The 27,984-nt window shown below is 39.0% G+C and overlaps 1 protein-coding gene and 1 pseudogene across 1 annotated transcript; both read left to right on the top strand.

Moving 5' to 3' along the window:
- The first annotated feature begins 2,398 nt into the window (after positions 1-2,398).
- On the top strand, positions 2,399-18,677 carry LOC121324557 (sphingosine-1-phosphate phosphatase 1-like). Its single transcript, XM_041266597.1, has 3 exons — positions 2,399-3,523; positions 10,493-10,582; positions 14,793-18,677. The coding sequence occupies exons 1-3, from the start codon at positions 2,663-2,665 to the stop codon at positions 15,342-15,344; spliced, it is 1,503 nt and encodes a 500-aa protein (XP_041122531.1). The 5' UTR covers positions 2,399-2,662; the 3' UTR covers positions 15,345-18,677.
- A 4,298-nt stretch (positions 18,678-22,975) lies between these two features.
- LOC121324009 lies at positions 22,976-27,859 on the top strand (annotated as a pseudogene).
- The last annotated feature ends 125 nt before the right edge of the window (positions 27,860-27,984 follow it).

The raw sequence follows: 27,984 nt of genomic DNA on the forward strand, positions 1-27,984 counted from the left end.
CCTGAGAATTAAAAATGATTTTTTTTAAAGAAGATACCATCAAAACCAAAGTGCAAGACGAAGCTCTATGCATAAGATGGTGGAATTGTAAAGATTTACAATGTTTGCAACAGAATCTTTAAATAAATGCAAGTAAAAAAAGAAAAAAAAGTCCTTCAAATAAGTAAGTGGAATTCCAGCATCAGCACTTAGAATAGAAGAAATACATTCAAATGATTTAGTATAGAATATGCACCGCATTTTTCATGACAGATTGAAAGCTTGCTTAAACTTGCATGTTTTTTTTTCTTCTTTTTTTTAAACAGACATGCGCACACGTCTGCAGAGATGACTATATGTAAAATGCCAAGAGGGAATTACATTATACAAACTAAAACCTTACACCGATGCCAAGCGTTTACAATTATAAGCACGTAAATAAAATAAATAATAAATAAATAAATAAATAAATAAATAAATAAATAAAACAGAGAAGTACCTGAGAAGTTGAGAACTAAATGCTTCAAGTGCCCTCTTGTGGTGAATTTATTTTACTGCAATACCATTAAATGATGACGTCCTCTTTAACTACGGGCAGTAACATTGGGGAAAAAATGCTATTGTTCTCTTGTGTTTAAAATAAATCTGCTGCTGACATTGTAAAGGTCGGTTTCATTCATTTAGCTCTTTAGCTAATGGAATAAACAGCAAAAAGACACATTGACGGCCATCTGTTACACTTTGTATATTTTTCCATTGTACTGACATTACTCCTTCTCAGCAGAAAATAAGTGCTATTGTTACCCTAGAACAAGCGCTACCCTGTTCTAAATTGTAAAATTGAACCAATTAAACCTCTACCCAGGTCCTTAAGAAGCATCAGAAATGAATCCCCTGGAGCAGACTCGGGCACTCCTGGGTTAGATCTTCACCACAGGCAGCACGTGGTCAGTGCTTTGTTACCTCTCCAATAAGGGGATGTAACCCCTTTCAAAGTTCACTGCAGTACACTTTGGTAAAAGCACAGTCAGGTGTAGTAAAATATAGCAATGGCATGGTAAAGCATGCAAACTGTGATAAACTGGTATAAGGGCATTTTCAGGTATCTTTTACATCATGAACAGCCTCAGTTGATACTCTCTGATACCCTCTCAGTGAGTTTTTATAGTTTGTAAAACTAAAACACTGTATAAACTACAGCATCATCACAACAGAAGATCAATTATAATAATAACATATTGCCATTTCCTGACACATGGTGGCGCCTCTGTAAAACTATTAAGCATGTGCTCCTATGCATATTGTAAACCAAAAAAGTATTTCAACCCGCTGTATGGTTTGTACTGAACTTTCTGAAAGCTGGGATCTTCCTCCTGCGGAGCTCTGGGGTATTAGGAGCATAGCTGTAGTAGCAGCCACCACTCTTGAAGAGCTCAAAATGCTTTAACAAAACCTACAAGACAAAGCTTTAAAATAATGTTAAAAAGAGCGGTGATGCTTTAGTAAAAAATAAAAATAAAGCCTCATAATCAATATTAAAACATGCACGTGTTTGCGTGTTTACATAAAGCTGGAAACAAATAAAAGACAGAAAGACTATAATCTGCATCTGAGTTTTTATAAATGTTTAATGGATTTCATGCTGAGTGTGTCTGTGATGCCTTTTCAATTTTAATCAAAGCCTCATATTTGTGTCCACCTGCTTACTTGCTATACTTAGTCGAGTCATAACAGTAACATCGGTAGATGTCAGTGTTGTCGTTCGCATGTTGGCTTGCAATACCACTCTTCTTAACAACAGAGTCGCGCTCTATTAATATTAGATTGACTGTTATAATACCCCCCCCCCCCCCCCCCCCCTCACATACTCCTTCTGTATTTGAAGCAGCAAACGTAATGACCACGTACATTTAAGCTGCCTGTTTAACATGTATTTCTGCTTTGAGGACTGTTGCAAAGTTAGATTCTGCACCCACGGTTGTGTTGAAAATGAAATACGACATACATCCATATATCTGCCTTCAATAATTGTCTACAACAGATCACACAGGCTGCTGAATGCAGTTTTTATGTTTTGTTTTTGTGTTTAAAAAATGTGTGTGTGTGTGTGTGTGTGTGTGTGTTATGCAGATGCATTGAGAATTAAAAAAAACAGTTATTTTTTATTTTTTTAATGAGAGGGTCTAATGCTTAAAAATGAGAGACTGAGCGTGCGTTCAAGAAGATCATTCTGCGCAGGTTCTGTGCACAATCTCACCAATTTAGCCAACCCATTGGCTACAATAATTAGATTGCGCACAGAATCTGCGCAGAACGCACCCTCACTCTCGATCCTCTGCCAACCAGTGAGCATCCCCTTACACGCGCGCGTTCTCCGCATCATTCCGTGACACGCCCACCACAGTCTCGCCGAGTGAGGCACCGGATAGAGAGCGAGGGGCTGGGGTTAGAAATAGAGGAAGGTGTTGCACTGAGTGTGGAGTGAAGCAGACTGATTGAAAATTAACCAGAAACGATAAGAAACCTGGGATTTTAAATATTATATTTTGTGTACTTTTGAACCCTGAACAGGGACTGTTTTTTGTCTTAACGTAGGGGCAAGGTGAAAACGCTTCACATTTCGCACTATACCATTAGCGAGAGACTGCGTTGGTGGTTATTTGTGTAAATATTATATTTAACGATGGGAATAAAATCGGGAATTCTTCAGTTATGCGGATATTTGCAAGACCCTTACAAAGTGGCCAAGTTTCAAGAGCTCTGCGGAGTGAAAGCGTCGTTTAATTGGAAAGGAGAGAAGGTGAAGGAAAAGGAGCCTGGGCTGGGCGTCCACAGTGGAAATTGCAATAATCACTCTATTAATAAAAACGAGAAGGGGGGAGAAGAGAATAAAGATCAATCCAATTGCCCCAGGCAAAGAAAAACCGCCACGTCGGGGAATAATGTGAAACAAGGAGGCTGTAAAAACGGCCTCGTCGCCGGGACAATTGTGGCTGGAGCCGGTGATTTTAACAAGCAAGATGAAAGCGGCTGTGGCAGTACTATGCAGAGCTCTGACGGTTTCGAGAATGACAATATATCCTACTCCGGAACAAGTACGACTACTAGTGCTACTAGCTGTTGTAGCTTTGATGATAACATTACAAGCTGTGATATACGAGCCGAGAAGAGAAAAAAACCCCTCCGCAAGAATTCGTTAACCGGAGAGGCCGGACAGGAATTCGTCATTGGAAATAGGGCTCTGTACTACATGTTCACCTTCGGGACCGAACTTGGTAACGAGCTCTTTTACATCACCTTTTTCCCTTTCTTCATCTGGAACATCGACGCTTACGTGAGCAGGAGGCTGATTGTCATTTGGGTCTGGGTCATGTACCTGGGACAGTGTACCAAAGACGTCATCAGGTGGTCGAGGCCCGCCTCGCCCCCGGTTGTCAAAGTGGAGATGCTCTATAACTCGGAGTACAGCATGCCATCCACTCACGCCATGTCCGGCACTGCTATCCCATTCTCGCTCTTCCTGCTAACCTATGGAAGATGGGAGGTAAAAAACAAAACAAACAAACAAAACAAAAAAACATTGAATTGCTAATTGATAAGGGATATGAGAAGATTGCTTTTGCTGCAGTTGTAGTGCATCAGGCTTGCTCATGTTGATGTCTGATCAGTCTGGATTGTTGTTCCCACTATAGTGACACTTTCTGTGCAACTGATAAGAAAGACCTTTCTGGTCCAATTATTACTGCAGGGTGTAGTTGGGTGTCCCACATTAGGATGACTTTCCTTAATGCTTCCACCTCTTCCCAGAGTTTCCAGATAGTATGGGTCTTAATCTATAGCTTTAATACAGTCCCTAATGAGGTGGTTCCTGTAATAGGAGCAGGTTTCCTTGTGTACAGTAGTAGGCTACAATTTACATTTCTTGTTACTATAGGCCCACACAGCAGCAGCAGCACCACCACCTTGGCTGTTTTGTCAGAAGTTGTCAAAGGTTTGTTTCGTTGAATCGGTTACAGTTTCAAAGCTGTTGTGTGGCAGTCCTTACCCTTTATAACCACTGAAGCATGACTGTTGTCTGTTCATGTTGCATTTAATTGTTGTTTATAGTCTTCAGTGGTTATCAGAATTATTTTTCTTTTTAATCTTTAACCTTGAGTCTAAGAGGAAGATAGAAGTAGAAGATGTTTCTGTAGTTACTTTTCGAAGGATTTAGGTTGGCTGTAAGAGTGCAAGTACAGTATTGTATGATTAATGGAATGCCGTTTTTTTTTCCCTCAAGGAACTTGAAATGAACCAGACACCAGTGTTGAAAATCTTCATTTGCTGCCAGTCCTTCTGTGCCTCATAAAGGTGCAATGGCATATATTAGTGTAAAATAATAGAGAGCTTTGCCATTTTTGAAAAAGGAACTAGCTTTTAAGCTCTTCTTTTTCTGGAGATTGCCCAGTGACAATTCATTATGCAGTATTTCATATTTGCCTTTTTCTTCTCTGCATCTTTGGGGGAAAAAAGAAAAAAAGTGTGTGTGTGTATATATATATATATATTATATATATATATATATATATATATATATATATATATATATATATATATATATATATATCAGGGTATATAATCAGGGTTCTCACCAGGCCTTTTTTCAGCCAGTCAGGTCGCTGGGCAAAGTGGCTGTTGCTGCCCGGCTGAAAAAACCTGATCTGCCTGCCTTGCAGATGCTACTGTACCTTTAACAATAAGGCTTGATTGCGCTTCTAAAAGACTAGAGCACTTGCACATTGCTGGGTGTAAAAAAAAATCTTGTGTCTTGACGCTACATTTAACCAGTCAGAGAGTTGAAGGGTCAGGTTTTGTGTGTTAAGCACTTCGAGAGGCAAAAACATTAAAAATGACTGCTAAAAAAGTAACAAATTATTTTCAAAGCAAGAAAAGTGACAGTGAATGCAGGGTTTTCAAAATAAGCCGTCGATCGGCGCATTCCACCGCCTAATACTATATTTGCACCTGCTACTTTATTAAAAAAAAATTAAGATTATGCTATCGCACTAAGCATTCTTACTGATGCAGTGTGAAAATGTCTTGCAGAAAGATACCGTACTAAGTAAACATGCAACTGTGAATTTTATTTTTGTATTCGCTGCTCAGTGCTCACAGTGGTTTGACAGATTTATACTGGTTTTACAGTAGCTACAGTAGACTAGGGATTACGCTGTCACAAAGATGTTAAGTACCTCTGTGATTAAAAGCTATTTTAACCCATTCAGACTTATTCACCTATTGGTAATTCTGAGGCAGCTCCTTTTTATTGACGGCACAGCTGGTCTCTTCTATTCAGCACTAGAAGAGTTTCTAGGCAGCTATAGTTGCATTGTAAATGACATTGCTTCTCGTTCAGTTAAAATTGATCAATAAATGGTCTTTACTATTCCACAAGTCTGGAACACGTTTCGGAATTACCACAAAACAAATGTAGCTGTGTATGGGCAAGATTGTATTTACTTTGTGTGTAAAGATGTTATTTTTCAGCTTGCTTGCATGCATGCAGTTTAAACACCATCTACCTGTAGCAATCAATGCAACATGACAAATGCACACAAATATAAAGTATTCCTTTTGACATGTTATGCACAACTCAAGTTCTTTTTTCTTTGCTTCTGTTGTGTATATTAAACAACACTGTCAGCTATCAGATTGTTAATAATTGTGTAAATAAGGGAAAGCAAGGGGCCGCACTGTTTGGTGTTAAATAATTAACCCATTTGATCCCATTTAATTAATGCCTAACAACTTCAAATTATTTAAAGGTAATGACTTGTATAATACGAGTGTCGGCTAACCCCTAGTTTGCATCTTCGTTCCCATACAGCCCTCTGTCAGACAACACAGCGGTGCTGTATTCCTTCCTAGCTCTGACGCAGCACACTAGTACGTGTATGATAATACAGACGCCCCTCTGTGCGATCTGCTAATTGTACCTGTGCTGACATTGCCCTGAGCCGTCTCATCCTCTTGGCACACATTGAGTTGCTCACAATGGGAAGCCAGCAAGAGAACAATCTGGCCCTCGATCACTTCTCTCTACTTGTTTTGTTACAAAGACAAATCACCCGGTATCTTGTGGCCTGTGTCACGCAATAACCTTCCTGAACTGAAGAAAACGGATGTAGGATAGGTTTCCTGTTCAGTCCTCTCGTGTTAAACTTGAGATTATCGTTATTGATAAGGAGTATGAAATCCCAGAGAAGGGAGGGACGGGATGAGGTCTGTCTCAGATCAGCTACTATTATTAAACATCCCAGTGAGAGGAGCTTACCATATGTTTTCGTAAACCCATCACTCGCTGCACAAAACTGCTAATATCCCTTAAATGAACTACCCATAACTCTGAGCTGTGACTGTTGGGCTCATGATCTGTTTTTTTTTTTTTTTGTCGCATTGTTTATTTAGTCTTACAAACCATTTAATTTGATATGCCAATTCCACTTTGTACGAGAGGAAGCTTTGCTTTTGTTCCCCAAAATTGTATTTCTAGTTTGTGTTAATTTGTATTTTTTATTATAGTGTTCTTTTGAAAACGCTGCTTTGTACAGTTGCTTCTCCTCTTTCATGCTTGCAGTTTTTTAGCTGCTTATTTTCCTGTCCAGGCACAGAACTTGCTGACTTCCAGACAACAAACCAAAGTTGGTCAATATTGACAGACTGAGCAGTTCTGTCGATTCTATAAAGAGAAATGAAACAATATAAAAAAATAACATGTGTAAATCAAACATGCTAGGGGCTAGCTGGAATATTCTGCACATGGTCTTTGTTGCCCATATTCTCTGTTATGGATGCCTTGCTTTCTGTGATTAATGACCCACAGTAAGTGGTGAATTGCTGTTATTTCCCAGTTTATAAAAATCACTGCAGTTCACAGTACAGTAGCTTATTACTCTTTAATAGAAATTTAATTAGGACCCGTAGTGTGTTTTATGATTTATGACTTTGCACTGCCATAAATGAATGTCAACCTCTAACTTGTGCTGGTTTTATGATTCACAGCTTCGCAAAACTTGCCCCTAGCCATCGTTTAAAAAAAAAAACAAAACAAAAAAAATAAATAAAACCACAAAGAGAATTGATGGTTGCACAGACTGCAGCAGATATTTAAAATGTTTTTGGTTCAGAGCTGTTTGTTTTTTAGCTAGGCATAGGAAGAGGCAGACCCTGGCTGCTTCCATGATAACAAATGGATTTAATATACAACCATTGCCTGATGCCATACCAATCAAGCACAGAAGAGCTTCAAATAAACCCTGGGTGTTTTTATAACCCAGTATCACAGAATGGTGTTAGGAGGCAGGGTATTGCAGTGTCAGGTACAGACTAAGTATTTAAAAGAGAATCAACTGTAACCTTGTGTCCTGGCTTCATTCTAGGTCACATAATCTTATTGGTTACCCCTCTGCCCTTATGCCTGCACAAGACATCCATTCAAGCCCAACCTCTGTATCTTATTAGGTACTGTACAAATATTAGTTCAATGTAATGCAACTTTTATTTATTTTAAATCAGGAGGCACATACAAAATGTTTTTTCAGCTGTATTATAATTCAGCAGGACAAAAGCTGTCTCTCTGAAATTCAGAAAGTGAAAAGTCAGTGAGCCCCTGCAGCACCAAGCAATTTGAAAACAGACATTAAACACAGTGGTAGCCTCAAAAATAATTGGAAAGGGCTGGGTTGCTGTCTGTGTGGAGAATTGGGTCATAAGCCTTAAAGTTTAAATCTGCTTTTTAATTTCCAGCTAAGATGTAGCAATCAGACTCTGGTCAATTTGGTGGCTGTTGGGGGCACCAGTTGAAATTCAACCAAATACGCAGTGCTGGTAGAATGGACACTTAAGTGTCACAATTGAAACATTTACAATCTGTTTTCATTCTGTCGATGGCAAGGGCATAGACTTTGGACATGCATTACCGTAACTATCCTGTCACCACTTCAAAAGGTCTCGGTACGGTGTGAAGAAGTATTGCGGGAGTCTGAATGTCTTCATTGTTCCTTGTTATAGATAAAGAAGACTTAAGTCTTCAGTGCTTTTAGTGTAAATTTATAAAAGATCATTGGAATCACATCAGTGCTTTTTCTTTCAGCATGACCTCTTGCTCTAGAATTTAACTAGGTGATAACTTAGATTAAATGTTTCCCCCCCCCCCCCATGGGGGCTGCACTGGCAGTATGCTCATGTTAATTAGTTGCATCCTTCATGGAGCCAGTTTTCTGCACAGCTGGGACAATGAGGGGTATCACGCAGAATAAAAAGCCAAAAGGTATTGAAGTCAGTCATGAGATTGCAGGTCGTCATTTGTAATAGACATAAATCCGGCTTCCATGCTGTGCTGTACGGGGGGCAAAAAAATACATCAGCTATGTTAAAACATATGCAGTGTAAAACCATACTGTGACCCCTTCTTACCTTGCAGAGCTTCAGGATATGTAGTGCTGCTGAGTTTTTATGAGCTCACTGTGACACGACTGAGGGCACCTGTCACTTCTCTGTCTGGACAGCTGTAGGACCAGTCATCCAGCTACCTTTTCTGGCAAAGGACTTGGGTTATTGCATATGTAATGCATTACCTAGTTATAATCCTGCACAGCATTTTGCACAGAATATTGTTGATGAACTGACTCACTCGAAGATAAGGAATTGCTTACTGCAGCACCAAGTAACCGTATAAGGGGAAGCACACTGTTATTGGAAGATGCTTGGAAGAGCAGTCCTTTTATTGAGGCATTGATTGCACAAAGCAGGAGAATTGACTAAGGAAGCACAGTTTAAAGTGTGTTTTCTAATACTGTAGGGTCACACAGTATAAGAATAAATTATAAAAAAATTAAAAGTGGACAACATGTAGGCCTTGTCATGTTAAGACTGTGTAGTGAGTACAATATGTGCTGTATTGCGTGTCTGGCAAGCTAGGATCTAACGTGTCTAATTAAGAACTACCAAGCTAAGTTCAGTTTAGCATGTTTATACAGTAGTGTAGCTTGTTATGCATTTGCCCTGTGACAGAGCAAAGAACCACCCTGACTTGAGTGAAGGAAAGGGTGAAATTTCTTTATTAGCTGTGCAATCATTTACACAAAGGCTGATCTGTGTTTGTTTGAGATAAGGACAGGAAGTGTTTTCATTAGGTTACTGTTGGTCTCTTAACATATTAAATATGTTCAAAGTATTGTAGCCTGCACCCTAGTAAGAGTGCTTGCAGCTCAGTACTGTAGCTTGCTGGTTTATCTTACCTCCCTTGAAAATGGTGTTATGGATTGTTTCTTCTGCGCTGGAGGTGTCAATTAAAACAAGCATATCAGTGACACTTGCAGAACGTACACTCAAAATTAGAGCAATCCGTAAGATGAAAGGATATCACCACAATACGTATATATGCCTTGTATGCAAGCTTTATGAAAAAGTAAGACATGAATTACTTCACTTGAAGGTCTTTGCATGCTAAAGTTAAAGATTTGTTGATATCAGTATACTGCAGTTCGGTATAATGAATGAGGCCAGTAAATGTAGAAGTGGTCTGACACCACAGATCTATAACTGGATGTTGACTGTTCAGTTGTGATGAGGAGATGGAAGTGTGACACTGGTTCCACTTCCACCTTCTCCATAAGGGGAGTTTCAAAATAAGACTCAAGCCTCCGCATGGGGCCCCACACGTTTCCAGTTGCTGCCCACACTAATGTATATGTTTGGGATAGTATTTTTAATCGTGCATTACCTACATGATTCAGCAAGCGCGGTTGAGTAAGCCTAGATAAACATTGCAGATGAACATTAAGCCACAGGAAGCCAGTGAGCAATTATAAGTCAGAAGGGTTGGTGTTTGCTTTAGAATAAATTGCTTACACAAAAGTTCATGGACAAAAGCAATGACATTGTGCCATGGAGATTTGTTCATAGATTATTTTTTGCTCAGATTACCAGACCTCTTTCGTGCATATATATGTACTACATGTAGCGGTGAACATTTTATTCTGCTTTTATGCAAACTAAAGGAATAAGCAACATCCAAGTACTGTAGACATAAATATAAAGAAGGAAAAAAAAAATCTCATTGATCTTTTTTTTTCCTGTAGTGTCAAAATTAGCCCTCTTTGCATGAGGGCGTTAGTTCTATTCTTCCTAGTACATGGTACTATTCTGACACAGATCATCTAAGTAGGAAGAAACCCCTGTTTGTATGGTAGTCACCCATGTAGATTTCAGCCAGGTTATGTAAGCAGTTATGGCAGCTGAAATGTTTTGTCTATCAGACATCAAATCCCCATTGTCATAACAGCAAGATCACTTGCATCTCAATTTAAAAAGCAGTTTAAGAAGGTTAATTTTAGACAGCTGAAATAACCTGCTGTATGTGTGAAACCAATTCTGCAACAGAGCTAATGCAATTTGAGATCCAAATTTCACTCCACTAAATAGCTACTGACTGACTATTTGATTTGATTTTTTCCCTCTCTTCTCTCTCCAGTACCCCTTCATGTTCGGACTGCTTCTTGCTTTGTGCTGGTGTTCTCTGGTTTGTACAAGCCGCATCTACATGGGAATGCACTCCATTCTGGTAAGGGACAGAGGTTTATGCCACTATATTAAGATATAGAAAACATTCACATAAGAATTGCATTTTAGTTATAAATGAACATAGCATGCAGCATGTTGTGGTGATTAGTCTGCAGAGGATTTCAAAACTCCCACCACTGGAAATGGCTGGGAACCACATTGAAACTAAATTATAGCAATTGTCAATTTTATTTTTAATATGTAGTCTGTTTTTGACGCACACATGGAATTGAAACTCGCTGAAATTGATTGAGTGAAATTTGAGCCCTCTCCGGTTTCTCCTTTTTGAACTGCAAAGGTGTTCCGTTAATACACAAGCTTTACATGATTAAATTATTGCACACCCTACGGGAAAGCAGATTTAAAAAAAAAAAAAACTGAAAAAGGTATGCTGGTGTTGAAACTGTGTTATTCATTACAGGAATATGTTTTCTCTTGTAATGTGTCTCTGAAGAGTTTGGCAGGAAATAGAAACAAATTTGCTGGTAATGTGAGTCACCACTTTGTGTATTTCTTCTAGACAACAGCTTAAAGTATGTTAGTGAAAATCTAGTGACAAGCAAAATAGTTCAAGATTTCAACTTTCAGAGAGTATGTTGCAATTCTTTATGTAACAATTTAAAGAAAAAATAGTACTATGATTGCTATGTGTTGAGCATAGAGAAAATATATTGGCAATTGAGAGATGGCTTTCTCTCCTAAATGTAACATTCTGCTGTGTGGATTTATCTTGTGACTAATCTTATTGTGAAATGTAAAATACAGTGACCACCTCTGTGATGATTCACTAGCTACTGCTCAAGAAGACTGGTGGTTCCTGTAGTTAAAACAGAAGTACTCTTAACTGGCCTGTATACTGTAGCGCATCAGTAAGACATTCACTAATATCTGATCAGGTATGTGTGTAATATTGTGCTTTTGTCTCCCTATGTTTAATGACATCAGCCAAAAGGTTTGTCTGCTTGTCATGTTTATGATGCTTGAAGGTCTAGATGCTTTGAGCTATAGATAGTTGCTAAGAGTATCAGTTGTTGGGCCTCAGTGTTTTGCATCTAACGTGCAGCTTGCAAATATAGCAGGCAATCTGAGACCATGTTTTCCAATATAAACCCATTTGAAACCATGACAAGGTGCTGTCTTTCATGTGCTATACCAGTTCGTCATGTCAGTTTACAGCACCTTTATACTGTCTCTAGATTTCTGATGCCAAGCCCCAGTTTGAAGAAAGAGGCACATATCACGAACACCACAGGCAATATGAAGAAGCTGAAATCCCTTTACAGATGTTGAACTGCTACATCTCATAAGGCAAGCTGTAGAGCTGTGTCAGATTGGGCTGCAATGAGAGCCTCTTGGTGCATCAACTGCAGCATTGATAACTTTCAGGAAAAAAGTGCTAATTGGCGTTAGATCAAAAGAAATAGCTATGAAAAATAGCTAGACAATCCTTAGGTTTAGCATGAATTTTAATAGGCAGTTTTTTTTTATTGACCTAATTTTCTGTAACTGAGATATTCCAAGTGGGGATTCAGTATAGTATCATAAATGTGTTTTATTTTTCTTAGATGTAATAAACAAGGCATAACAAGGCATTCAGACTGCTGATCTTTGTATAGTTTTTCTGCCACAACACTAAGTTCCCTCATGTTGGTCTGAGTAAATTTAATGATGAATGGGTTAGAGGTTTATAAACTGAGAACAGAAAGATATGGGTTTATCCTTTTTTTATTAGCCTGCGCTTATGAGTTATATTTTTCAGACTTTGAATATGTAGTACATGCCCTGACTCCCATGTGATTCCTAAACCACTCACACCCACAGCTCTGCTCACTCTCTCTGAAGTTTCTTTCCAGAGACAACAGGCTCCTGCATGCCCCCACATCTGATTTAAATGTCTTAAATTATCTGCTGTGGTTGAATTATTCAGTTTGCCAATTCAGCAGCAGGAACTTAATCAAGTGTGTCCAAAGTACAGGAGTCAAAAGTGCGTTGAAAATCATCGAGCCTTGGTTGAAGGCTGTCCTGGTCAAAGGTGTAGTTTGCCCTTGTGGTCTGTGAGGCCACTGAGATAGCTGGGTGACTTTAAACCTTTTATGTGTGCACAGAAACCTTGTAGAGGTTCTCCTGTTGAATTTCACACTGAACAGAGAAGTACAGTGTAGTACCACTGAGAGCATTGAATGTTGGACACGTATCCCATTTCCATTTGTCCTTTTAAAAGGCCCACAGCTATTCGTAGTAAATAATAATTTATTGCTTGTCTACAGTTCTTTCCTGTAGCATTGTGCTTGGAACTTGGCTGAGCTCAGATACTGTATTTTGGCTGGAATCCAATCTTAAGACCTTTGCTTCCTCAATACATTGCAAGGAGGACAATGTCTCATTGAGAATGTGAAAGGACTGGCTAACCTTTATAAACATGTGAGGAGATAAAATAATGCTTCTGAGGTCACAGCATACGTGCTGTTCAGTATGCATTGCCTGTATATTACATTGGGGAGATTAATAACTATCTGAATGACATCTGGGTCAACACAAGTTTGGATTTCTTGCTATACTGTTAATGGGCACTATTTTAGTTGCCTTCTACAGTAAGAAAAAGGATCTGTGGTGCGTTCCAGCGAGTGTGTAGCGATGTAGCGGTCCCCTTTCACAAGACATTTATCTGACTTGCTTGCATGAAGTAGGAGACTCGAGTTGCGAAACCTACTCGAAGCAGGTGTTGTAAAAGCACATTTGGGGGATGCATTGTTATTTGCATGGGAACCATCCCTTTATAAATTTTCTCAATTACACCAGATGAAAAGTACAAATCTGTTGACTGCTCAATGCTTTGTAATGATCTGCGTGGGGTAGATAGGGTTTTAACACCAAGCTGCTTTATTGATCAGTCGGATATGAGAGCTGTTTTCACAGACTACAGTGCATTACAGCAAGACCTTTCTCTCAGTTCTCGGCAGCCTCGCACAATCTACACTTCTTCCTGTAGCATGGAGCTGACTTACAGAATGAAATGAACAAGCGGCACGCTAATGGAGGGGATATTGAAAGCACCTGCACTGCAGTGCTGCTTTACTGAACCATTTTAATGCAAAGAAGCTTGGGGCATAGAGGCATGATTTACTTTAATGGGTTTTGTTGAAATGTGTGATCCATTTTGAGAAGCATTTTCCTTATGCCTGTTGAAAGAGATCTGATGTTAGATGTTTTCCAAAAGGTGTGTCCTTTTGTGTGTTCTTTGGAACCAAATGCGTTATTGGTTTTGTTTTTGTAGAGACTATTAAGGGTTGTTACAAATTGGTGTGTACTTAGTTATGTAACATGGGGGTCTGCTGTAATATGCTTTTATAGAAAATGTTAAAGTAGAAAGCAGTAGGGGAGAAGAGTAGGGGTATAAAGTTAGGTAAGCAGCTCCTTTTGATCCCTGTGTAAAGCTCTTTCGATGCAGGAGTTGAGTCACCGATGTGGCCCAGTCAGCATCAGGGAAAGAGAAGAGCTTTTGTTACATGGAAGGATATAATCTGAGATCAGTCACCCACAGATCCCAGCAAGGGCAGGCAGACTGAATTATTAAACAGCCTAGTCACTCTCAGAGTACTGAGGCAGTGTTTTTAACCCCTAACTGTCAGATTGTTAATTTTTGTAAAACTGAGGTACACAATTTAAAAATAAAAACACATTTAGAATTATGCAAATTACTTGACAGTTAAACCGAATCACTGTGTGTGTTCCTACATGCCATGGAATGTCTTGGGGAATTTAAACATTGGGAAAAAAAGAGGGCTCTTTGTTTGGCATTAGTTTTCTTGGGGACAGGGAGGGAATGCAAATTATCGGTAGTTTATTCGTGTGGACTAAGACTTGCAGTAGCTAAGGGTTATTTTTAAAACCGTGTCTTCTATAGCGGTTGTTACTGCTTGTCTATTCCATCTTGCTTAGATCTTGCCAAAGTTAATGTTTCATTGATCAATAATTGATGATAAGGTTTTTAAGGTTTTATTCAAACTTTTCTATACAAGATAAAGTGCCAGTTTTGCCTAGCTTTTACATTACTATTTTTGTAAAAAAAAATTCTTAAAAGGCCCCTGCATACATCTACTGTAGGTTGTTTTTTACTAGTTTAAAATCATAGCATGTATTTACAGTGTTATTACTGACCGCACCGCAAGAAGTGAATGGATTCTGACTTTGCTCCTTTTTTTCTACCACAGGATGTCATTGCTGGATTCCTGTACAGCATGCTCATATTAGTAGTCTTCCAACCAGCACTGGAAATCATAGACAACTTCAACCTGACCTGTGCTTACGCTCCCCTCATTATCATCAGCCTGCACCTGGCCATGGGGCTCTTTTCCTTCACCTTGGACACATGGAGCACATCACGGGGAGACACTGCAGAGATCCTGGGCACAGGAGCTGGCGTTGCCTGCGCCTCCCACCTCAACTACGCGCTGGGACTGATGCCGGACCCTCCCCTGATGCTGCTGCCGTTCTCCCCCCCGGCCCTCACTGCCGGACTGGTGGGGAAGTCAGTCCTGCGTTTCTTGCTGGGCATCCTCATCCTGCTCATCATCAGGGCTGTCATGAAGGCACTGACCATCCCCCTGGCATGCAAAATCTTCTGCATCCCCTGCCAGGATGTCCGGAAGGCCCGCCAGCGCATGGAGGTGGAGCTGCCGTACCGCTACATCACCTACGGCACAGTGGGCTTCAGCGCCCTCTTTCTGGTTCCTTGCATCTTCAGCTACCTACATTTGTCTTGATACTGATCAAAGCCACTTCTCCCCCTCCTCTAACCTGCTTACCCCCTCTACCACGCCCAAGAACAGGTTCCCCGAATAACTGAAACCACTAGCACTAAGACCTGCTTGTTTAATGTTCAAGTTGCTTTTTGTTTTGCTTTTATTTTTGTTTTGTAATAAGTTTTTCACCCTAGAGAACATTTGTTTGGTTGAACTTACTTTTGTTGCTGGAAACCTGTGTGTTGAAACCAGTTATCAGAAATAACTCCACACCTTCAGATGCTGTCAGCTGACTCATTTGTGCCTTTAGTTAGCAACGCAAGCAACTTAACAGCATTTTCCCAGGATTGTAAGTCCTACGTTATAAGGATTTTGGTTCTCAAAGAACGAGCAAGATGGAGTGCTGTGCATTTTACGAAAGAGGATGGTACGAAACATGTAACCATATAATGGTTAACACACATGCCCAAATGTTACTGCTACAAAATCTTATGAAAAAAAAAAACTTTTTTGCAAAATGTTTAGCATGTTATCAAAGATAACAGGAAGCCGTTGAAACGAAATATGACTTGTGTAGGTAGCATCTAATAAAGAATTATTAGATATTCTTGTCTAAGAACTAAGTATGGAAAACTTGAGAGAGAGACTGGTAATCTACCCTGTGAATCAAACATCTGTTGTACTGTTTTAACAATCAAACCCACTGAATACACCGTTTCATTATTTATGGTCCAAAGCAGACTCATTTTAATTTCAAATAAACGTATTCAGTATTTAACTGACCTATATGAATTATAATTGGCTGAAAGACAGCTGTTTAATAAAGACGGTCAATCTTTGCATTTTCAACGGCCCTTTATTTTTTTCCTAATATCACTCATTTTCTCAAATCATGTTCATGTCCAATAGTCACAGTGGACACTCTTTGAAAAGGAAAGTACATTCAGCTTATTGGAAAAATCTGAACTCTTTCTGGAAAAGAGATGAAAACGCATTTGAAAAAAAACGCAAAAACAGCGTCAAGTAACAGATTTTCACAAAGTACGTGAGAGAGGGAGAATTGCAAATACAGAAACTTGCCAAAGCATTTTGTTTTGTTGTGGACTTTCTTTAGTAATAAACAAAGCTGTTCAGTGTGTCTAGAAGGAAGGCAGGTCCCTAACACTGAAAGATGCACCTCCAGCTTTCCTGCTTACCCATCACTGATCATAACATTGGTATCCGGGCCAGGCATTCGACAGTTTCCTGTCTGTACAGAGCATGGCCCAGGCTACAGACAGTGGCATCCTGTGATTAGCACGCAGTGTAGTGAGAGATGTGTAGAACCTCTCCGGGTTGGAAAAACAGCGCTGTCATGTCGGAATCCAGAACAGAGGTCTATAATCTATCTATTCCATCTAAAGAAAGGCTAGCCCAGGGCCCTTTCCTGTACATTTGCATGTTTTCACTTTGTGTCCACAATTGTCAACCTAGTCCTACAAAACAAAAAGGTTAAAATATTGAGAATAATTGACTGGATAGTAAAATCCCCCCCACCCCCCCTCACTTGGTAACAGATGGCGATGAAGAGCTTGTTGTCAAAGTCTTATTGTTTTCAATAAAGTAGTTCTGGTCTCTTTCCCAAATGACCATCAGATTCGCTGCTTTGATACGGTACATGGCTATGTTCTGATTAGAATAAAAATGATATTGTTTATAATATGTATGAAATACAAAGGCACTGTTATTTGTACTAAGAATGTATTTCTGAGATCAGAATGAAAAATGTTAACCACTAATTCCATGACTTCATGTATTTATATTCCACATTTTCTCCACTGTAAAGCTCGTATGTGCATGTGCTGTGCCCTTTCCCCAGGTGACTGTCTGCTGATCCTATAGCCTAACTGAGAAAAACTGTTTTACCAAACAAGTAAAGATACAATAGGTTTTTAACTGTTTGTATATCTCCAGTTGTGTATGTTTGTTCCAGTAATCCAGATGTCAGTAAGATATACCAACTTAATTGTGCTGAAATTGTAACTAGTACTGTCAAAATGAGCGTGTGTAATCTGTGTCTTGGATCAGCCACACTTGAGGCAGTTCAATAGCATGTGATACAAGCGGTAACCTGAAGATTGAGCACTCTTGCACTCAAACATCACCAGCAGTAGAGAATCCTGCAAAAATATGTCCTGGTATTTCAAATAGCTGAAGGCTTTCTGTTCCTAATATTTGGAAGAATTAGCACCTTATTAATAAGCCTACTTCAGATGCTTAACATATCACCAGAAAGATATAAAGCTGTCTAACAGTACAATGCTGTGGTACTATATGTCCCTATTGCCAGAGCAAGCATGCAACAATATTCATAAAAGTAATTGCGCTTTTTTCAACAACAAAAAATATAGCAATATCCGAACATATGAGTTCCCATTGAGACCACAGAGTTGTACCCGGTCCCATAGCACATTAGTGATAGCAACAGTAGTACGATATAGACCCAGAATATCAAGTGGGTACAAGTACGGTTATGAAATTAAACTCATTATCTCGATCATGGCTGGGCTTAAAATTACATTTATAGCCATAGCAGTGTTCTTTACTTCCTTTGCGTAGTGGAGATATGTCTTAATTTTTGGTCTACAGTATTTGGTAGAAATGTTAGTGTTTCTGTGACTTAAACTCCCATGAGGTTGAAGGTGCTGTGAAACTTTGGTATTATGATTTTATTCGTTTTTGGAAGATTCTTTGTTGGTTTTCTAGTTTTTGCCTCGTTGTACATAACATTCCCAGTTAATATGTGCATTGACTGGCTTCTTAAATACAGAAATTGGGTCCAAATGGATCAAATAATAAGCACTGCTTTTTGAAATAATATGTTGACCAAATAGAGGGAATCAAGCCCATAGTTTTAAGAAGGTTAGGTCAGCTCTGTTCTTATAGAAATCCTAGTGCCTTTACTGTGAGATGGTTCTTGTTTGTGTAGAAGCATTGCAACCTGGTGTATATTTGCCAATGCTTGTGAGAGTGGGCTCCATTACAGCTATGTGATTATCTGTAGAATGTGTTGAATAACAAAACGTAAAAATGTATGGGGTGTTATGAATAACATTATTATTTTTTGTTTCAAACCAAATGTCTCTTATCATATCAAAATCCTATGTCATTAAACGGTCCTCTTTTCCACATTTGTTTCCAAAGCACTAATATAAAAAAGTACTATATGTTCATCATCTTGATGTATTTTTTTATCTGCATTTTTGTTGTTCATGTTAGATAAAAGTATGTCGTGAATCATCATTAACTTTTAGCCTGCTTAATAAAATTTGCACAAAGAGCCCTTCATATTTTGGGGACAAACTCTGAATATTGTTTTGTAAGTGTGCAATGTTTGATTTTAGTCTGAGATTGAAATGCTTTTTTTTTTTTATCGGATGCATAATTTGAAGCCTGTTCTCACCAGGAACGCTGGGGCCATTCTACACCAGGTTGAACAGGTGTAATGAAAGTATTAATAAACTGCTTTAAGGTCAGTTTGTTCAGTGAAACCATTTAGAACAAGACCTGGTCTGAACATACATGAGTTGCCCATATCTGGTAGACCAGTCTCTTTCAGTTAATTTCTGTTCAGGGCCTTGTTCTAATAAGGTCCTTGATTAATTAACTGACCAGTCCAGAGCCTTGTCCAAACCATGAATTCAATTTTAGGGTCCACAACATTTTTTGAATCACGCCCCATCTGAGCAAGATTTGTTTAGGCAGAAATTCTGAGAAAACAGGTGCCAAAACGTTGTTTCAATATGTGGTCGCATTTCAGCTCAGTTAGCTGTTCTTCTACCTCCCCTGAAAGACTGGTTGAACTAACAAGTGACAAACGGATCATGAGCCCAGGGAAGTGAGCTGCAATCTTCTTGGAAGTAGTCTCGGAACTGTTCTTCGGTCCCGTCACGTGTTCAGCAATGGGAGCTTTCAGATCATTGTAATCCACAGTGCCGCCACAATACTCAACGAAATCTGAAAATGTAGGAAACGTCTCAGTTTCCATTTGATAGTCGAGAGGCTCAAATGTACTGTTTTTGAACAAAGGCTGTTCCCTTGTCCGTAAGGAGGAAGATATTTGTGTCCTTTGCGTAGACACATTTACTGAATTTAGACAGTCAAAAATATCAACCAAATAAGCATGCAGAGCCAGCCAAGAGTAATCACGAATGTGGTTAGCTAGATCCGACTTTACATCGATTAAGAATGTTAGCCTCCTCACGTAGCTCAAAAAGGCTAAGAAGTACTCTCCAATGTGATAATCACCTTACATCGGTGTGAAATAGTAGGTGCTGATGATCAGATCCCATTTAAGGAGTTGGTAAAAAAAAGAAATTCCTCCAGAAGTATCTCATCATGCATAAATCTGACGTAAATAAGCAGTTGAGCAGCTCCAGCGATATCGGTCATCAAGTTGTATGGCATGGAATTGGCTCATCTTGTAGTTTAACGCTTGATCTTTCACATCATTGGCAAGTTTTGAAATTCAGAGACTCGCTGAGTTATTTGACAATGGAATGGCACCAACCTGCAGTGCAGATTTCCCCAAACATAACAGAACAAATGTCCTTTGCAGCTGGCAAAACCAGGGTCTCCGCTATTGTGAGGTTTACAAAGTTTAGCAACCTGGTATGACACCGCATAAGAAGTGGAGAGGTTTACAAAGTTTAGCAGCCCGGTATGACACCACATAAGAAGTCTTAAGAAACTTGTCAGACACCATGGAATGCTTGCTTCTAGCGTTTTTTTTGCTGATGTACTGCCTCAAGTTTTCTTTCGAAAAAGTTAAGTGACTTATCCTTCAGTCCAGGATGTCTCGTCTCCAAATGCCTTCGCTGTTTGCAAGGCTTCGAGTTGTCATTAGCCAGTACATAGCCACAGATGACACACTGAGGACGAGTTTCGATGTGGGTGGGCCCTCAACTTAGGTTAAGTTTAAAACATTTCAATTGAGATTATTAGAAATGAAATGAGTTCCCCTCCAGGACATGTTTACAATTCATATACAGTCTTCACATTCTGACTGCTCGTACTTATCTTTCACAGGACTGCAAATTGATTTGTCCTCATTGAACAATGAATAGAGATTATAATATGACTGGCCTTTTTGACACTCGTGTGGGTGACAACTTTGAAGCATTGCAACCAGCACAAAAGCAATGAACTAGTATATCTCCCAAAAGAGACTAAAAATATATATTATTAAAAATAATATATACTAAAAATATATATATTATATGATACAACATACTGTAGCGCTAAAAAACACACAAACATTTCATGAAGAGTTATGATAACACAAAAGAGTTGAATGAACTGTAATATAGTGTTCAATGGTTCTGTTTTTTTTTGTAGTTGATAATGTTAATTACAGTCCTGAATTTAGCTAAAGAAAAACAATACAGAAAATCTTGAGAGGGGTGCTGCATATTGCAAACAAAGACTACTGTTCAAAAGAACATAACAGAACAGGAAAGCAGAAAAGTTGTCACCCGTCATGTAAGCAGCTGACAGCACTTTGATTGGAAGACCAGTCCAGTCTGGTAATATTGCTCTTATTGACTTCTCGCCACAGTTCCTCGTTCCATTTCCAATAACAAAATAACATAGCAGAGAATGTCCTTCGATACAACACCAATGGTAAAGATTAGATAACGTGTACTTTCTTACACCCATTTAACAAGGGTATTTGAAGTGAGGGGAAAGATAATACTAGCAAGCAAGAAAGCAGCCACGCAATGCCTGTTCTAACTTTCTTACTAGTTTTAAAATCATTTTCCTTTGCACCACGCCTGCGTGTTTGTGCTTTATACTGCAAAGGGCTCATGTTTGACCAAAACAAAATATTTAAAAGGGAACAAAGCTCTGTGGCTAGTACCAGCCCTTTCCAGTTCTGTTGGTATCTGCCCTCCTGCTTATAATCCATATGTTGTCAGGGAAAAGCAGGTTTGTATGCAAGCATGATGTTCACTCATACCCAATTCATTTGTTACTCAAACATCTTCAGTCACAGATATTATATTACAGTTGGGCAGCTGGTGATGTGCTCTGAGCTCCTTCTGTTTAATTTACAATGACGGCCTTGTCATCACAACCTTTTCCTCCTCTCCCATTTGAGACAGTAATTTCAATATCCATCTATCTAAGCAGTGATGTCAACCATTATATCAAATTGAGCCCACGTTTACTCATGACAGAATAGCTTTGTGTGCTCTCTCACAAAGAAAGTTCTATTAAAAGAGCACATTCAGTAAGACCATGAAGTAGAATGTTAAAGCATTTGTCATTATAATAGAATTTAATAACAGTAATTCAGAGAAGCCACATGGAATTGATCATGCGCCAAGTGCTCATCTTCTACTGACTCAGTGACCCTCAGTCTACTCACTGTAACGATACACGCTACCTTTGTGCAGGCAAACTCATATGACTACTGGAACTGTAGTTGCATAACGTTTATGAAAGTAAGCTTTTATCAGAATAGGAATTGAAAGGTGATACATTGTGTTTCTTTTTATGTGCATGCCACACTTTCTAATTATGTTAATTGAATATATTGCCAGTTATCATTTTATTTTTAGTCACAGGTTGTTTTTGCCAGTGTTACAGTAACAACAATGTGTTAAAAAATAAGGTATGTAGCTCTGTCTTGAATTTGTGTTTTATATTTCAGCTAAATGTTGGCATTGTAGCATGTGGCTCATAAGACCAGTCAGTGCATTTGCACCCAAAGAAGGGTGGATTCACGTCATGTTGAATCCAATATCTATAGCCTGTTTCATAAGCTAGAGCCTTTTCTTGAAAAAAAATGCAAATGTGTGATGAATGTGGTCATGACGTGGTGAACCACTGAAGTGAAAACTGGTCTGTGGCCACATCTGATATATCAGCAATTACCTATAGATGGCAGTATTGGGTCCCAAAAGGAAAAAACAAGGTCAACATTTGTATGCGTCCAAAAATACAACACAATGCTATACAGATGTGCTATACTGTATGCATATTAATGACTTTTATTTATAAAGATGTAACTATTTAATTTTATACTTTAGTAATGTTTTTAATTATTCGGGACATAGCACGTGCCCATGGTGTTACTGGATTATATTTTTCAAGGTTTTCTATATTTCCCACGACTTTCTTAGGCGTGTCACCCTGGCTATATATATATCACCATTCTCGACAGCCTTGGAGCTTGACAATAAGAAATACAAATGAGTGAGTAGGTGACCCCTGGTGGTTATATTCTAAAACTGCAAGGAAATACAAGTGCAGTAATTTTTGGGTAACGCAGCGGTATTTAATTTGTCGTTTTACTACTATGATATATATTACAAAAAATAATAAATAAATACAATTTTAAAAAGATTCGTTTTAGGCACAGTGACAGCTTGGTGTATTGTACTGCCATTTGTAAATATATCACATTTCTTGCTGTTACTTGCTCTCTCTATATACTGTTAGAATGTTACCTCTGAATGGACACATAATAAGAAGAGTTAAACGTTTCCGAATAAATAATACGAGAGGCCGTCGAAAAGCACGGGCAATTTATCTGACAATATTTTTTTTTTGGGCGGAACTAACTTGTCTGGTAGCAGTTCACCCCTGAGTGTTACACAGCGGACACACACGAGCGCAGCAGCAGTTCTATGCAATTGAAAGTTAGCAAGCTCCTAGCAACAAGCAAAGCGATCTAAACGCGATTACAGGTAGTATGAAAAAAAAAAAAAATGCGCGTTTTTAAAATTCGAGCATGCTCTATTAATATCCAGAATGTTAAATACAATTCCAGTATGTTGTCAGTAATGAAACATGTATTTCTTTTCACGACCTATTTAATGAATTACTGCAATTCATTGTGTCTGCTTCGGCAATTATATATTAGAGATTTTTGTTGTTGTTGTTGTTTTTTTGGGGGGTTTTTTCTGTAAACGTTGTGTGTGTATAATTGTGACCTCACCGCATACGGTATGTTGTAGCTTTTATTCCACTTCGCTTTTTTTGGCACATCGCGCATGAAATAAGTCGACTACAGAACATGTCTTGCATCCTTATGTGTCACGTGTCCCTCTCCCCTGTCAGAAAGCTTGTTAAAGGACTGTCTAAATGAATACTGCTTTGTAATGTTTCCGAATGTGCTTGTACCTATAGAGTAGTAAAAGACCTCAGAGGGTCACGTGATTGACTCACCCTAATCCTCACCGTCTCAAACGGTTCTTATTGTGATTTCTGTGACATGTACAGCACTTCACGTGTCAGCTCAGGAGTGCAGCAGGCCCTTCTATTAGTTAGGGTTACATTTATTATGCTGTTAATAATTGCAACTTAACCAAAATGAAAACAGGCTGATTAAATGAGTTATTAAAAAAATAATATAGTGTTGTGATTGCTCAAAGTACAGTATCTAGGCCTAGTCATTGTTTTCAAAATCACATTAGCTAGACAAGATTTAGGGTGTTATGCATAGTAGAGTCAAAATACAATATGTTATATATTTTCTCTCTGAGATTATGTGGTCTGTATGATTGATCTAACAATAGCAAATCTTCTGTATATACAATGCTCTCAAGGCACGGTGAGCTTATTGAAACATGTGGTCATTATATATTTATTAAACATCCTGAAGCGATTCATTGATTTTCTTTTTTGTTATAGGTGCACTAGATTGTCTCATGATCTGGCAAGAGCAGTTATAACAATGGAGGATTTTGAGGGACAGTTTGCCGCACTTTCCATTGCAAAATGATCAGAACAGACTAAAGTACCAACATACCTGCTGGACATCGATTGTTCGAAAACAGCAGCCGGAGCATGGAACCAACAGTTAGTCGCAGTTTCCTGTTCAAATCGATCAATACATGTATACAACAAACAAACGTTGGGCCTAGTAGGGCAGTACAGTGGCCATTCTGGTCCAGTTTGTGTTGTCAGATTTGCCCAGACATCTGACAATCTGCTGTCCTTCGCCTCCGGTGATGGTACAGTGAGGTGCTGGGACGTGCGCACACCTGGCACAGACGCTGTCCAGGTCTTTAGAGGATACCCTTCCAATGAGCAGTTTCGATGTGAACTGCAGTGATCTGGTAATCTGTGCAGGCACAGAGAAAGTGGATGAAGACACTTTCATGGTCTTTTGGGATGCACGGGTTGTTAAAAGTAATGGCACAGCTGGGGCTCAGCCTTTAGGGGTCTATTCCGAATCACACAACGATGACATCATTCAGGTATGTTTCCACCCCAGCAAACCAGACGTGGCCATTTCAGGTTCCACTGATGGGCTGGTCAATGTGTTTGATATAGGCACAGATACCGAAGATGACGCCTTGCTTGCAACATGCAACTCTGATTCTTCAGTCAGTTCCATCACTTGGTCTGGGGAGCAGTATGATCAGATCTGTTGTCTGACCTATGATGAGGGTTTATTCTGATGGGACCTTGCACAGCTGGAAACAGAAGAGCCTATTACACTGTTGAGTGTTCAGGATGCCCATGAAACAACAGAAATACAAGGTGGGCCCTTGGACTATTTGATCAGCGGAGTGTACCACGAAAGGCCGAAGAAGCTGGTCGTTGTTGGTGGAACGAACACCGGGAAGCTTCATCTTCTGGATTGCAGAGCTGAGGGGCTGAGGCATATGTGTGCTCTACAGGACAGCCACTCCACTACCGTGCGCTGCTTCCACTGGCATACAGGGGAAGACTCTCTGCTTACCGCTGGGGAAGATGCACAGCTCCTGCTTTGGAAGCCAGGTGCTGTAGAACATTCCACTGGAAAAAAGGGCTAGATGAAAAGTGTCCTCTGTCCAGCAGAAAACCAGGGTTCACAGCAAAAACATGTGCAAAAGGAAGAAGTGATTGAGAACCACTGAAACCTATTTATTTTCTTTTTTTATGAACAGTTTCCGCAGATACTTGTAGTGATAGAAAAGCAGGGGGATTATAGTACGAGTGTGCGTTTGTTTAAATGTTATTTAGCTTCGGGGACTGGCAAATGATATGGACCTTACTATTGGCTAGAAAAAAAATAATACTTATTTATAAGGTTCATAGCTTGAAGCATGCCAGAATTGGCTCTTTCAGATCATGTGTTGGATTTTATTCTGCTTTCTGTCGCAAGAATCTCATTAAGGATGCAGTGTAACATGGATTTTGTGTTATTTGTTTGTTAGCCTATAAAAGAACAGAAGAAAACCCCTCACAATAATGAAAGCAGATAATTTTTACTGTAAGACTGAACCACATGAGCCTTTATAAATCAGGCCACCAGAGGAAATGCAGCCATGAATTTGTATTATTTGCAGTTATTACTGGACTGGTTTTATTGATTCCACCTTCCATTAATGCCTGAAACAGTGGCTAATATATCACACCTTTCTTACTGTCACATTTCCTTTAGAACTTTCCCTTTTGGTTAAATATATGCTCCCTGTGGAGTTCATTTTTTGAACCTAATTGTATATTGAATTTCAGTAAGGTTAATTTAGCCTAAACTGTGTGTGTTGGATTAAGATATTTTATTTACATTTGTAAATGTATTCCCGAATTGTACTGTATTCCTGACCGTATATTTTCAAAATATTCCTGTTTACATACTGCATATAAACCTTTAAGAATGTATTTTATGAAATGTCTTTACCGGTTGTGAGCAATAGGATACAGCTGGCAGCTATGCCACCTCCAGCTATTACATTTGCTGTTAAAGTTGATAAAATCTCATCTTGCAGTCATGATGTAAGACTGGCGGCTGGGCCTCAATTAATTGATTGCACCCTTGAAATGTCATTAGTAAAGCAAATGACCACTGACCTAACGAAATGTTTGGTCAGCAGAAGTTACTGCCTCAATTCAGAAAGTGAATATTGTGATGTAAGGCAGTGTGACCTAGGGGGGGTAAACTATCAAAGAACATAGTGGCACTACAAGTTCCATTGTTACTTTGTTTTCATAGATATTTTCACCTGCTGAACACCAAATTACACTACAAACATTTAAAATCAGTTTTTACACTTGTTGCTAAGGAACAACAGTGAACTGTTAAGACCTGTTTTTCAGGTATACAGTTTTACAACGGGAACAAGAAGCCATTTGTTTATTTAAAAAAAAAATGCTGTTGTGCAGGAACAAAGATGGACTTGTAGTCACTGTTAACTGCACCCAATCAGAACACTGGGATTTCTGTTGAACACTTTCTATATAACAATGTAAGGTGTATTACAAACTAGAATGTTTCACACCTCACCGATATGAAGGTGTACATACTTCTCAGACCATCCCAACATGGTGTTCCGAAGCCTTGCAAGCTTTAAATCATAAATGCTAATAGAAAACAGCCGCTCCCACATGTAGTAAAGGACGTTTCAGGCACTTTGTGGTTCCAGGTCAGGTGTAAAAAATGGGCTGTACCTTGAAACTTGCAAACAAATCTCATTAGGTTAACTTAAGGCAGCACTGAAATGATTTATCTTGCCCCATCTGAAAGTAATTTATATTAATTTTTTTTTAATATTAAAGGGATAAAAAGTATGTATTTTAATAGCTGGTTTTGAATGCCTTCTAACAGTCGCATCTTATGTACTGAACAGAAAAAAGTAAGCAAAAAGTCAAAATGAGGTCCCTTATGGAAGTCATTTGAGGGCCACTGCCAGTGGTATGAATGAACCAAATAAAGCAGCGGTCAGAGATCATGAGAACTAAGGACCTGCTTTTAAATATAGGTTCTATTTTAGTCTGGTATGGAGTTACTGGCATGTGAAATAAATCCATAAACAAGACCACTAATACATCACAAAAGCATTCTGTTTAAATAAAGTGAACTGACGATTGTGTATGTCTGATTGCAGTGGAATTATGGTACATTTGAGCCAGGCATTTAATCAAATAACTACAAATAAGTATGTAATTTGACCAACTGTTTAAAATGACTGACCATTTGTTCAAATGAGTAGTTTCACAGAATGAATGGTACATATGTTATCCTGTAATTTGCTGATATATTACAGTGGTCATAGGCAATTCACAGCAGCAAGGAGCCTTGTTTTGTGGGGGGCATTCTGCAGCAGGGAGTGACATTTTCAGTGTCCATGGTTTACCTATCACATGGAATAGAGATATCGGGTTATTGTTTAATTTCAATACAGGTATAGTTTCTATTTGTTTTAAAAACATAAAAATACATGCTTGTAAAGGTATGTTTATGTGTGCTGCTTTCAAGTGCCAGTACAGTTGCACAATGTAGATATGGAAACCCTTAATCTAGCAGCACCCTTCACTTTGACCTGTTACCTAAGATGGCTACCATACTGCTTTAAAGACTTAACACAAAGGTGTCCAATCCTGGTCCTGGAGGGCCATTCCACCCCAGGTTTAACAGGTAAAATGATATAATGAACTACTTCAGATTCTGGAAGGAGGTTAAACGGGTTCAATTAAACAATTTAGAACAGAGCTGGAACAAAGACCAGGCATGGAAAACTTAACTTTGGCTACCCGTGCCCTAATGCTTCCAGATAACGGCTTCCTACTTATTGCAGAGTTGTATTCTGTGATGCTCCTGGTCAAGAAACCATTTGAGGTAGTGACTATATTTGCAGGTAGATGTGAGCTCTGCATGCAAACTGTTTCTGACCAGGACATTAAC

The sequence above is a fragment of the Polyodon spathula genome, chromosome 12 (assembly GCF_017654505.1).
Source record: "Polyodon spathula isolate WHYD16114869_AA chromosome 12, ASM1765450v1, whole genome shotgun sequence".
Taxonomy (NCBI): domain Eukaryota; kingdom Metazoa; phylum Chordata; class Actinopteri; order Acipenseriformes; family Polyodontidae; genus Polyodon; species Polyodon spathula.

Excerpts from the sequence above, each read along its gene's own strand:
- LOC121324557 (XM_041266597.1), top strand. The coding sequence starts at position 2,663 with ATGGGAATAAAATCGGGAATTCTTCAGTTATGCGGATATTTGCAAGAC. Across the intron at positions 3,524-10,492 it reads TAACCTATGGAAGATGGGAG|TACCCCTTCATGTTCGGACT; the intron begins GTAAAAAACAAA and ends TTCTCTCTCCAG. Across the intron at positions 10,583-14,792 it reads TGGGAATGCACTCCATTCTG|GATGTCATTGCTGGATTCCT; the intron begins GTAAGGGACAGA and ends TTTCTACCACAG.